The 14,175-nt window shown below is 35.1% G+C and overlaps 1 protein-coding gene across 1 annotated transcript; it reads left to right on the forward strand.

Moving 5' to 3' along the window:
* Positions 1–6,887: 6,887 nt before the first annotated feature.
* On the forward strand, positions 6,888–8,327 carry LOC145033228 (ARM repeat superfamily protein). Its single transcript, XM_078981988.1, has one exon. It carries the CDS (start codon positions 7,177–7,179, stop codon positions 8,167–8,169), a length of 993 nt encoding a protein of 330 aa, XP_078838114.1. The 5' UTR covers positions 6,888–7,176; the 3' UTR covers positions 8,170–8,327.
* The last annotated feature ends 5,848 nt before the right edge of the window (positions 8,328–14,175 follow it).

The raw sequence follows: 14,175 nt of genomic DNA on the forward strand, positions 1-14,175 counted from the left end.
GCATAAGTCCGTTGTAGCCAAAACGGTTCGCAGGAACCCTGGCTATATATGGAGGGTTGATGACCGCCGACTTCTCTTCGTCTTCTTCTTCCTCTAGTTCTTCTTCAACTTATTCTTCTTTGAGTTCTTCCTCTTCGACTTATTTGGGGTCTTCATTGGGATCTTTGTCTGGTTCTTCTTCTATCCAACCACTGTTTCCCTGGTTCGAAAAGTAGGGGTCTCCTGGTAAGTGGAATCCTATCATGACGTTTGTGCGAGAATAGGGGTGTAAGAGACACATAATGAATCTATAAATATGGTGCTATAGCCACATAAAATACTCCTATAGTATTTTAAACGTTTTGTTTGATTCTTAGTGCAATTCTTGTATGGGTGATGATAGGTTGATAGACATCTTGCCCACTACGACTATCCCCTGGCATATGCTAGTTACTTCTCGGACCCAGACTTGATTACATGTCCCAAGGCAAAAACATAGTGTACAACTCTTCCATTTTTACTTTTCGAGTTTTTCCTAGATGTGACACTATACCATCATGCATGTATGTACCTATACTTTTCCTAAAAATATTGTTTTATTTTTAAAAGTATAGTTGTATATAAAATGTTTAGTCAGAGAATCTTAGTCCCATTATGTTTATAGTTTGTATATCTTATGTGGTTAGACATACTTAGTTCACTATAAACAATGCTCTGATACCAATCTGTCACACCCCCAAACCAAGGATGGCGGAAACGTACGGGGTGGAGGACTTCATGTATAGTATCACAACCACGAGTATAATAATGATCAAAGTAAATACAACCATCATAAATATAATCGAGAGAGTTACATGGTTTTAAGAGTTCATGTTTCAAAATCTATTACAATATAATGTTAAAATGGTTTGTCTAACGCCGAAGCATTCCATCCTCAAAAAGCTGGTAGTCACCTGTTTTTATTGATTACCTGACAATACAAGTAAATTTTGAAAGAGTGTCAACAATTACGTTGGTGAGTGCATAAGCTTTTGTTCATAAAGTTGAAAACCATTCTTTGTAAATGTAGTGTATGCACAAGAAAAATCTAATATTTTCCTTATAAAAATGAGTTGCATTCTTAAGACCCTAAGACCGAAATGTACAAGTATTTTTCCATACTTATAATAGTGTATGCAATTGTATATAAATAAAACCTATTTAAATGTAGAGATACTCGTAAACTATGTGTGTCGTTATTTTCCTATGTGAGTTATTATAACCATACTGATTGACATAGTAACCTGTTACGACGTTCTTCAAGCGTCGGGATGTTATGACATTTGTCACTCCAGACTTGCCGGTCTAGCTATTGCATACAGCTAAGGTGTGGGCTGTCAATCCCTATATATATATATATATATATATATATATATATATATATATATATATATATATATATATATATATACATATACAAGTATCACACTCTCCCTACAAGTGACTCTAGTTATAACTACATTATTTTAAGCAGTACTCTAAGAGTACAATAAAGTAGCGCCTCACAACCGGATTTAACGAGTTTACGTGTAGTGTAATTGAAAATCCTTTTGTAGTTGGAATATAACCTTCCTTAGTAAGTTCATAGAGTTAGTGTAACATAAACTATACGTATTATAGCTTATCATGTACGTACGTAGTAAATGAAAAACCCTTTTGTACTGAGAACTGAACCTTTCATAATGAATTGTAATGTAACGAAAAATAAACTATACTTATTATAGTTTATCCTATATGTTTTTGTAGTGAATAAAAACCCTTTTGATGGATGAGTATTTATGTTTCATAAGTGTAACTTAACAGGAAACACAACTCAATATGTAGTCATCATTGATAAACACTTTGCTACAGGAAACACAAGTCAATATGTAGTCATCATTGATACACACTTTGCTCAACAAATTACCAAGTTTTAGTAAGCTTGTAAACTGTTTGTAACTAGTTTTACTTTCTATCATTGTTTTTGTAAAAATCACAGAAAAATCATCAGGAATCGAAATCTAAATCCGTAAACTCCAAAAGTTTAGAATATTTGTCTAGTATATTCAAAATTTTATTATGACTTTTAATGGCCCCTAACTAGAGTGAAAATGATTATTTTCACTGACTGGTCTGAAATCTTTGTTGTAGTGATAGGCAGTTTTGTAAAAATCACCATAAATTGTAGAAAAATCATATGAACATGTGTAAGTAGTCATTTGAAATTTATAAACCTGAAGTATTTGCATATTGAACTATTTTAAAAGTTATGGAGTTTAAGATGGTCAAAACAGTTAGTGATTGAGCCATAATTTTTCTGTTGAAAGCTGTCATTTGAGTTTAAGTGTGTTTTGGTGTTGTAACTAGTATTCTCCCCCTTAAACCTAGAAGAAAACATGAAAAATGGGGTATAAAATCACCTTGAGTGATTTCTTGAGATGGATGGTTGAAGAAAATGGGGGGGGGGGGGGGGGGGTTCCAAGTCAAGAACACTTGGAGAATGCTTAAGGATTTGAAAATCCTAGGAACAAATATGACGATGTTTGTGTAAGAAATCCATGATTTGACTGATGGAGTTAGAATATTTAAGAGTTCTAATGAGGAACTTACCAAAAGTAGGAGAAGAACTCGTGACCTCCTGGATGTTTTTGGTTCCAGAGAAAAGAAATAAGAAAGAGAGAGAGAGTGTGTGTGTGTGTGTGTGTTTGATTTTGGATATGGCGAATGAAACTTTTTGGGAAATGTGGAGAATATAGATTTTTATGTGGATTTGGTGTAAGAAAATCTGTTGGAGTGTTGGGAAGTGTAGAAAAGGACAATGATTTGACTAGGTAAAGAGTGAATAGTGACATAAAGTGGGTATGAGGATAGCTTGATGTCATAACTTCTTGGAAAAGTCAACAAACTCATAGATAGTATCTTGTATAAAAGATATGATCTATAATAAAAAATTTCCCCAAAATAAGAATTAGATATGAGTTTATTGGGTCTAATATGTCAAAATACGAGTTTAGGTGAAAATCCCCCGTCAAAATCATCAAAAGCGGGCTTAAAACGTGAAAGTGGTCAAAAATCGGGAAAAAGAAGCGAATCTGCGAGGGTGAGAGGGTTGGTCGCAAAGGGAAGGTTTGCAGTGAGAGTTGCTGAAGCGAGAGTGGGTTCGTGCAAGGGGTCGGCTCCTAAACGAAGGCGAGGTTCGTTCCAAGAGCAAAGGTCCGAAGCGAACCTTTTCGTCAGGAGAGAACATCCTCGATTTTTGCCAAGCAAAAGTGTCCGACGCGAGAGGAGGCTTCGTTTCGGGGGCTAGGGGCGAATCTTCCCGGTTAGGCATGAAGGTCCCATCAGAAGCGAAAGTGGGGTTTGCATAAGAAGGGTTCGCCTCAGGAGGGTTCGCTTCTAGGGAGGGTCTCGCTCATATTGTGTTGTTTTTCGTATTTTCTTCCTGTTTCAAGGGATTTTCGTTTGGGAGAGATTTGGGTGAGATTTAGGGAGATATTTGGGAGAGAGAGATAGGGTGAGAGAGGTTTTGTCGGTGACCTTATTAGTGTTTGGCCCCTAAGGCAAGGTTCATAAACCCCATTGTGCCTTGTTATGAGTGTTTTACACCACAGAAAGGTGTTAATAGTGCTTTATAAAGTCATAACATCACTCACCCTAGTTAGGGTTTAGAACTTCTAAACATTTGAAACTTCCGAGTGACAACTTGTATTATGATAGAAAGTTGTACATTAGAAAACATAGAATATACCCTATCATACGAGCACTAATTGAGTTTATCGGTTTGACCCATTGACTTTTGTTCACTTTTGACTTGACCAGAATTTGATGGTTGTCACATGTACAATCAGACCTTCGCCTTCCCACAATCCTCAGAAGTAATTGAAACACATGTATCAACAACTATAAGCACGAAGCTTAGTGAGTTCCCCAAGATACCACATACAACATAACATAAATAAACAACTATAGGTTATCAACAACCCTGGGGACTATCAGCAGTCCTAGTGGGTAAAAACACGCCCTATGGGTTATCAGCAGCCCTAGAGACTATCCGAAGTCGCAGACACACATAAACAACATAATACATAATAACAATTAGACCTAGCTGGTCATCACAAATACAATTATTCTACCACACAGGTAAGAATAAGTGAGGAGACTCACCTGATACTGATGATAGATAAATCTCACACCCAAACTACCGGAACTAGACTCCGCCTAATAACATAATAATTAACCCTAATTAATAATCACAATCCATAATTCAACTCGCGGGTCTAAATCCTACAACTAAGCCCCTTAAGGGCAAGAAGACCATTTTGCTCCTCCGATTGTCCAAAACCCTAACTTTTGACCAAAGGTCAAAAGTCAACAAAAGACATTTGCCTAGCACATACGCTGGGCGTACAACTCAAATCAGCGACCAATCGGGAACGGGCCTGGCTAGGTGGGGCGTATGCAGGAGTATGCCCAACGTACTCTGCCTGATCCATACTTTACTACTTTTACATCTTAATTCGTTAAGACACATATCCTAACTTCAGATCTGACCATAATGGAATGTCTTAACCCATAAAGTCACCGACTTTAAGCCTTTGCATGTCTAGAAAGGGCCCAATACACAAAAATATAACTTTCATCACACTTTAAGTCACTTAACTCATGCATGGGCGAAGGGAAATGATCGAACAACCATTTTTATGAATCTACAAGACTTAGAACACATGAAAGGACAACTACAATGCTCTGGACTACCTTATACCCACAAAGGTCCAAGCTTTGGGACAAAGAGCTCATAAAAAACTATCTAAAGAGATCTAAGAAGAACATAAGCAAGGTATGGACTTTATATACCTTCAAAAGATGCACAAGGTGAAGTAGTTTCTGGATCCACAAGCTTGTATGCAACACCACCTTCTTCACTCGTCTTATTCTTCAACAAAAAGGCCACCAAAATCACCACCAAGCTTCAAGATCTTCACTTACAAGGAACACACTCAAGATTAGGGTTTGGAAGGGGTGGAGGTTGATTATGCGAGGTCCAAGGGTGAGTTAATGTCTTTAAATAGGGGTGAAACCCAAAAGTTTAGGGTTTAGAGGTTGGGCTAGTACGCCCGGCGTACCACATGTACACCCAGCGTACTAGCATGGTTTCCGCGATCCAGCTTCTCACGAATATGCTATGCGTACCCCCCTCACGTACGCCCATCGCACGGGCTAAAATGTGGAACTTAAACAACAAGGTACCAAATGTGCAAAGTTTGATTAGGTCAAGGGCTAAAATGAAAGTACCTTATAATCGAATGTTACCGTAGTTTCATATTGCGTTGTATTATTTCCATTATGATGAATTTTAAATAATTATAAATGTTTTACACTTTGAAGAAAATAAGATGAATGAGTTTCAAAGATCTTAAAGATGTTGCTTAAGTGTTTTAAAAATAAATCATGAATTTGAGAAGATTTCGGGGAATTCACCATGGGTCAAGGATTGAGTTAATCCCTGACTATAAATGTGGTAAAGTTCTGATATTACTCACTAGGCATTTTCAATGAGTAACCTACTACTTTTAACATGTATTCATGAAGTTCGAATAGCGACTGAAGGTTTGGGGACATGAGACATTTTGTAGGCCATTATATTGTAGTGGTAATTTGCTTATGTAATGATATTTAAATTGCTAACCTTTCTTTATAACCTTTTGCGATTCTTAAGCTATTTTGAAATGTTCTTAAAAACTTTTGGGACTAAATTTTGCAAACGATGATTTTTACTTAAAATGTATTTTTTTAATGATTTTAAACATTTAAAAATTAAAAGAATAGTGTTTCATAACTAATTTATTTTTCGTTTTTTTATTTATTTATTTAAATTATCATGTTTTACAAAGTAGTTTATAAGCTAGTTCATAAATAATTTTAGAAAAAAGTATTTGAATAGCTTTTCAATATCTTTATTAAAATATTTCAAATATACTTTTAATTATGTTTGACACACATCCAATAGATTATTTTTCGAACTTGTGTTATGTTTTAAACCAAAACATAGGTTATAAGCTAACTCATAAGTAGCTCTATAAAAATTACTTAGACTAGATTTTTAGTCTTTCATGAGATATTTTAAATACTCTAAATATATATTTAATTAATTATAGAAAACTTATTTTTTAAATGTTATTTTATATCATTTATATCTTAGATAACTTATCAATTAATTTTTATCAAATATTATTTAAGCTAATTTATAAATTATCATCTATAGTTTCAGCTAATAGTTAGTATGACAAAGATGATCTAAATGCCAATATACATTTCTATCTCTTTTAACTATTTTTTTAACCATCAATTATACATATCTCCTCATGGTTAGGGATGAACATCGAAAACGGATATCCACTTTTAGAACTGTAACCGCCTCGGAACTGTTGATTTTGGAACTAGAACCGCCTTAAGGAGTTTCGGTTCCGGTTTCTAAAGTTATGGAACCGCCTTAAGTGGTTTCGGTTTCGGTTCTCGTTTTTTCGGAATCACTACCTGCTGGGTATCCGCCGGAACCGGTTTGATTTGATTTGGATCAAACTAAATTGCGGTTTTATCGACAAAAAATAACAAAATTAATGTAATCGGGTTACGCGCTCCCGGAACTACTAGTTCCGGGACTTGTTACAAACATTTAATAAATGCCTAAAGTGGTTCCGATTACGGTTCTAACTTTCTAAGAACCGACGGTTCCGGTTCTACCCAAATAAGACGGGTATTCGCTTATCGTCATCCCTATTCATGGTACCTTGTATGGTGGATAGTCTATCATGAAAAGTGGTCGTTTATAAATTATCATTTTGTTGAAAAGATATGGAAATCAAGAGGTTGTACGTTTGTATGATTATTTCTATGTGATTCCAAAAATCTTTTTCGTATAGTTTAGAAGGAAGTTCAAAACGCTAATGTCATAATGCACTGCCACTGCAAAATGGTGATGGACACATGTGCTTCCTGCCAGCTTCCCGCAATCACCATGCACCATCCCTTTCAATTCGTCCTCTCTAGTAACACTTACACCTACTCCTTCACACACATACACTCAAACACTCACTGATCACTCTACTTTCTACAGCTACACCATCATCACCACCACCACTACAACCACCAACCACCACCACAGCTGTCATCGATCCAGCCATGAAAACTCATCAACCTAAACTTAAACCACCACCTCGACCACTCTTCTCCTGTGGCTTCTTTCGCTACTGCACTCAATCTGTAATCAGCCCCACCAATCCCACCGCACCGGTTCTCCCTCTAATTTCAGAACCTACCCCGCCGCCGCCACCACCACCGCAAACCCACTCCGAGTCTTCTTCTTCGTCTAATACTTCACAAAGCTTCACTCAATGGAGATTCTCGCACACACCCATCTCAACAACCAATTGCCTGACAGATACGTCTCCTGAAACAACACAAATACACTACCAATCACCGGCACCACCACCGCCTCCACCTCCTGTTGTTATCTCAGACCTTCAGGAGCTTTTCCATGTAGCTGAGCTTCAACTGAGCACGGGTCTTGACTCCGACAGAGTCAAAGCTATTTACATGCTTCAGCATTCTTTGGTTAACCCACGCGCTGCGGCAGAAGGCGGAGAATCGGTGTCTTGTCCGCCGGCGGTAATGAGAGGAGTGTTGGGTTGTTTGAAGGATAAACAATTGGCGAAACCGGCGACGAGGGTGTTGTTGGCGCTTTGTTTAGGGGAGTGTAATAGGCATGTGGCTGTAGAGGAAGGGGCGGTGGGGAAAGTTGTGGAGGCGTTGGTGGATTTGGACGGTGGTGCAGTGGCGGAGAGGGCATTAGCAGCGTTGGAACTTCTTTGTACGGTGGCAGAGGGGGCGGCGGAGCTGAGAGCACATGCGCTGGTAGGGCCGATGATGGTGGAGGTGATGAGGAGGATGGAAACCACCAGGGGTAGAGAGAATGCTATCGGGATATTGGCGGTGATATTCGGTGGCACCGGTAGTGGAGATGCAATGGGGTTTGCACCGCAGGAGGAGGTGGCGCGTGTGGTGATGCTGGCGATGCAAGGAGCTTGTAGTGCAAGAGGGAGACGAAAAGGGGCCCAGCTGTTGAAGATACTTCAAGAAAATGAACGGTTAGATTTGAGCCAAGAAGTGGGATGAGTGGTCCTGATTACATCTGGAATAATGAAACAAAATTAATGGTCAAAGTGAGATTTCGAGTCATGTAATTTGTTAGACCAATTATGGGAGACGACATTGTTTTTATTGTACTTTTCTTCTTTTCGAAATAAACAAATATATTAAATAATTTCAAAGTACTTGAAAGTTGAAGCCATTATTGATCTTCACTCCAAGTAGTGAATACAACGAAAATCTCTATAATGTGCACTCATACATATCTACTACATGGACATAATACATATCTACTACATGGACATAAGAAGCTACTAGGAAAACAACTATATGATAACTTAAACACTTACTAAAAAACAGTGAGCAGGCACAAAAAAAATCAGACATGTTTAGTGACACAATTTATTAAAAGGATAATGATTTGAAAGGGTAACGAACTTTCGATTTTTGTCACATTTAGTTACTAAATTTTTTTTTCGTTATTTATTTGCCATTGAATTATTGAAATTGTTCACATTTTACCCTTATAACCGACTGTTACCGGTCATAAGGGTAAAATGTTAACAATTTCAATAGTTTAGTGGCAAATAGATAATGAAAAAAAGTTTAATGACTAAATGTGAATAAAATCGAAAGTTCATTTCCCTCTAAAAAGTTCAATGATTAAATGTGAACAAACTTCCTATTGTATTATGTTTTAGCAAAATTATTTATTTTTGTTCAATTGTAGCAACATTTGTTGATGAAGAAATCTATGAAATAAAAAAACAAAATGTATCATCCGGATTTCCAAGTATCATCATTTAAGTATTTTTCTTTTGAGTTAAGAAGAGAGACTCGACGAGTTGACGTCTCAACTCGTCGAGTAAGGTCGCGACTGATGACTCGGATTAATGAATGGACTCGACGAGTCGGTGAGGCGACTCGACGAGTCCGCGCTGTTGGCAGAAACCCTAAATCTTTGGGCTCGAGCCATATTCAAAGGCACTTATGGCCTTCAGTTGCGACTACCTTTCCCATAAGTTAGAACCCTAGCGAGCTTGAGTGTGTAGAGTGAGAGGAAGAGCTATCTTGAGCTTTTTGGTGTGATAGATCTGGACCCTTCTAGGTCCAGAGAGCCGAGAATATGAAACTTTAGTAGAGTAAACCTTGGGGTTCAAAGTTAGGAAGCATTTATGGTATATATAGTTACTTTCATTTTACACATAAATATGTATTTTATATAAATTATGTGCTATGTGTGAATATTATTTGAATACTTGCTGTCTATGCTGGATGAACGATTTTATACATATTTTAAAAGATTTAAACGGTATATTTATTTTATATCTACAAATATGTTGCGGATGAAACATGGGTAGATGAAATAGCTGGTGTGTGATTAAATAAAATGATGAGAGATAGGTGATGATAGACAGCTGGTGATAATTAGGTAAATAGATGATGATAAATATGTGATGTAGGATGAAAGGAGATACCATAACCTTTACCAGCAATGTGGCGATGTAGTCATCTACCAGGGTATAGATGGCGACCACGGACTATTCTAGACAACCCAGTGGAAACACCAGCAGACCCATAACCTGTAGGTGATGAATTACGAGTTCAGGCGATGTTGTAACTACGTATTCATGTGATGATACTCTAACCCTTTACTATGAATTACGATTTCAAACGATGTTGTAACTACATATTCATGGGATGTCACAAATTTCGCATGTCAAACCAATGGTCATAATTCACATTAGTGAGAATGGTTCATTTTTTTGTAAAACCAAAATTAGATTGGAAATTTTGATTTTTTATTTTGGAAAATGTCAAACCATTGGTTTTTTATTTTGGTTTTGGTTTTTTGTTTTTTTTTTAAATATATTTTCAGGGTTTTGTTTTGTTTTGTTTTTTTTTTATTTATTTATTTCATAGATTTCTTTATCAACAAATGTTGCTACAATTTAACAAAAATAAATAATTTGCTACAACATAATACAAGAGGAGGTTTATTCACATTTAGTCATTGAACTTTTTAGAGGGAAACGAACTTTCGATTTTGTTCATATATATATATATGTATGTATGTAGAGAAAGAACACGATAAATGAAAGCTTTACATGCCTTTACAACAATAAACTTTATAATTACTCATTTCTATCAATTTTCCTCCAATTTGTTCATGTTTACTACCTTATTTTAATTTAACTTTAGATAAACCGTATTCAATTCCCCATAGACAGAGAAACATTGTATTGATTCAAAGTTGTACATTAACGTATGATTTGATAAGAATCTAACGGTGAATTTAACTCAATATAATGACAGGAACTTAGTATCAACTCAATATACTTGATCGTTGCTGTAAACTCTTTGTACATTAGTAGTTATATAACAATAAGAACATACAAATTATAATGGGTAGGTGTGTCACTTGAAATTATCAACAATACTTTACTAATTTAAGTTTTATCAAGTCTATCTGACCATTTTCTCCTTACTTGCATACGATCGGCTTCTCAACTACTTCTTTAGGTAGGAAAGACGGGGCCTCATCAAATGCCTGTGGTTTGTAATCTTTAAACTTTTCAATATCACATTTATCCATAAGTATTTTGTCAATCACCTCTAGCACAAAAGGTTTCTAATCTCTTAAATATCTTGCTTACCAAGTAAATATAGATCAAAGAGAAGAATATAAACTCAAGGTTGTTAAGATCGGGATTCTAAGTAGAATCGTTTGTGGGTTTGTAAGATCGGGATCGGATCCTAAGATCCCACAAAATAAAATATAATTTTAAAACATGAAAAGTATTTCAAACATTTAATTTTCCATTCAAAATATTCATAAGTCACAACACAAAATGATAAACGGTAAATTGATAAATGGTAAAAGACATAAAAGTGGTAAAAAAAATTTATTTGTATACATACATATATATATATATATATATATATATATATATATATATATATATATATATATATATATATATATATATATATATATATATATAAGTCCTTTATTTGTTTGTGTATCAATCAGATCCGTTTGATGGTGCGGAATCCCAATCAAACGGATGATGTCAGATCAAATAAAAGAGAATGAGAAGAAGAATAATATGAATCTCAATGTATTGATAAATAGAATGATGATCCGGATACAAGAGATTCACACACACTAACACACATTTATTCTTCTCTCTCTCTAGGCCGTACACTCCTTTTTGTTCATCAATCTACTCCTCACCCTTTACACCTATATTTATACTTGGAGAATGTGGGCCTAATGGGTTTACGGTCGTAAATGAGTTTACGGCCGTAAACAGACCATCTGACCGTAAACTTATAAACATTACATAAAAATACAATTTCCTAGAAAAGTAAAGTATAAACCATATTTTTGACCCAACAAATACACACACACACACACACATATATATATATATATATATATATATATATATATAATCATGGGAAGGTAGGATCGGATCGGATTCCGATCCTACGATTGTACCTACGATTTTATGATTCTACATGCGATCCTACCTCAAATACGACCTGACTCATTTTTTATACCTACGATCATAGGATCGTACGATCCTATGATCAAAATCGCGATTTTAACAACCATGAATAAACTATTAGGAGCAAAAATAATTACCTTTTCTCGGTTGCTTTAGCATTGCACTTTTCCCAAAGAATTCATATAAAAAAACCCTGTTTACCTCAATTTCATGAATGGATTTTATGAAATTGATTTCATGAATCAATCCATAGAATCGAATAAAGAGGAAGAGGACCGTGGTGATGGAAGGAAAAGCGACCGATTGAAGATGATGGAGAACCTGGGCAAGTTCGTCAAGTTAATATTATATATATATATATATATATATATATATATATATATATATATATATATATATATATATATATATATATATATATATATATATAAGAGGAAGAGGACCGTGGTGATGGAAGGAAAAGCATTGCACTTGTTAATTAATATTATATATATATATATATATATATATATATATATATATATATATATATATATATATATTGAAAAACATATTTCTAACGTAAATGAATAATTTTCAAATATATTCAAACTAAAGAAATATTATCACACTACATAATGAATACAATATAAAAACAAGAATAATGAAATAACAATAGAGTTGTTCAATCATTAAAAATAGTATAAACACCACATAATGAATAATGAAGTTTACATAAAAACATGGAATAAATTAATTGTTGGCACGCCCTGAACTCCAATCAGTAAACATGGTATTAACAAGAAGATCTCGACGGTCAGTCCATCCTTGTTAGGTCTCCACGGTAGAAATAATGTTGTCATGTTCGTCTCCAAATTGGGTGTGATTTGTAGGGATTTCTTGATCAAGGGGGTCTTCCGTTATGTTTGTACGTATGAAGTTATGCATCAAATAACATGCAATGATTATGTGTTGCATAAATTCTATTGGATGGTATGCATTATCACGTAAAATATCCCATCCAGGTTTAATCAATCCAAAACATCATTCTATTACGTTCATTGCTGATGAATGTCTCATGTTATATAAATCTTTAGCATTTGTAGGAGGTCGAGACCAATCGTTAAGATGGTAACGTTGCCCACGATAAGGTGTTAAAAAACCTCTACCATTTGTATAACCAACATCACAAATGTAGTATGTTCCTACAATAGATTCTACATATTTAGTTAGACTGTATTGATAATATTATGTAGCTTTATGTTTTATGTATATCATACCATGGGGTATTTTAAGACCATGTGGTCTACTAATAGCATCTTGGAGTACTCAACTATCTGCTGCGGAACCCTCCCATCTCGCTAGTACATATATGAACTGAAGATCTCTCGAACACCCTCCTAGTACGTTAGTACAAAGCTCACATTTGCGTATTCGAAAAGGTTTTCTCTTTGCTGCAGGGACTTTAACTTTGATATATGTTCCATCTAATGCCTCTAGGCAACCCTGTACATAAAACAAATTCTTTAATTAATATTGGAATTAAATAAATTTATACTAACTAATTACTAACCTTAAACCACCTCCACCTCTCATCGGTTTCGTCATCAGGTATTGGCACAGTTTTCTTGTAGAATTCTATATGTAATCGACATACCGCATCTAAAACTACCTTGAAATATCGCCTTACAGTTTCACCTGACCTTTTGAATCTTTTTACTATAATCCTATTTTTTTCGTTTTGTACAAGTACATGTAGGAACATAGCAACTTGCTCGTCAACTAACATGTTTTTGCTATTTTTCAACCCCCCCCCCCCCCCCCCCTTTTGTTCAAGCATGTCACATAGTATTGTAAATGCATTTCTATTCATTCTTATGTTAACCACACTTGTTTTTATCACTTTTATAAACCATATCGTGAATACTATCATGTCCATTATGGTAACTCATTAAGTATTTTACCCGAAATATTGTAACTTTTTCTAAATGATTCATTGCAAAATCATAGATCATCCACCAACGAATCATAACATACATTGCATAAAATGCTCTTACGGCGGATGTCCTAACAATTTGTCTATTTCTTACAATCTGTTGTTGCAAAGGTGTTTGTGTCATCTACGTATATACAAACAAGGAAGAGTTAGGACAAAAAAGCAAATAAAAAATGATGAAATATTGTACAAAAATCCTAAGAGCCAATGTTTGGAGTTGTATAACTCAGCCAAAACCAAACCAAATAAGCTATTTCTTAAGACTAAAATGTAGACAAGACAGGGGACTACAATCTGGAAAAAAAATTCGCCTCATTCCGAGTTCGTATGAAGATTTTATGATGGTTCAAAGTTGGACAAAAAATTCTTAGAAGTGCTGAAATATTATGCAATAATCTTAACAGCACCTGTTTAGGGTTGTATAACTCAGCCTAAGCTTATCTAAATAAGCTATTTTTTATTCTAAAACATATACAAGATAGTGGACTACAAACTGGGAAAAAAAATACCTCATTCCGAGTTAGTATGAAGATTTTATGACGG

Source organism: Lactuca saligna, chromosome 1 (assembly GCF_052625555.1).
Source record: "Lactuca saligna cultivar CGN05327 chromosome 1, ASM5262555v1, whole genome shotgun sequence".
Lineage (NCBI taxonomy): Eukaryota > Viridiplantae > Streptophyta > Magnoliopsida > Asterales > Asteraceae > Lactuca > Lactuca saligna.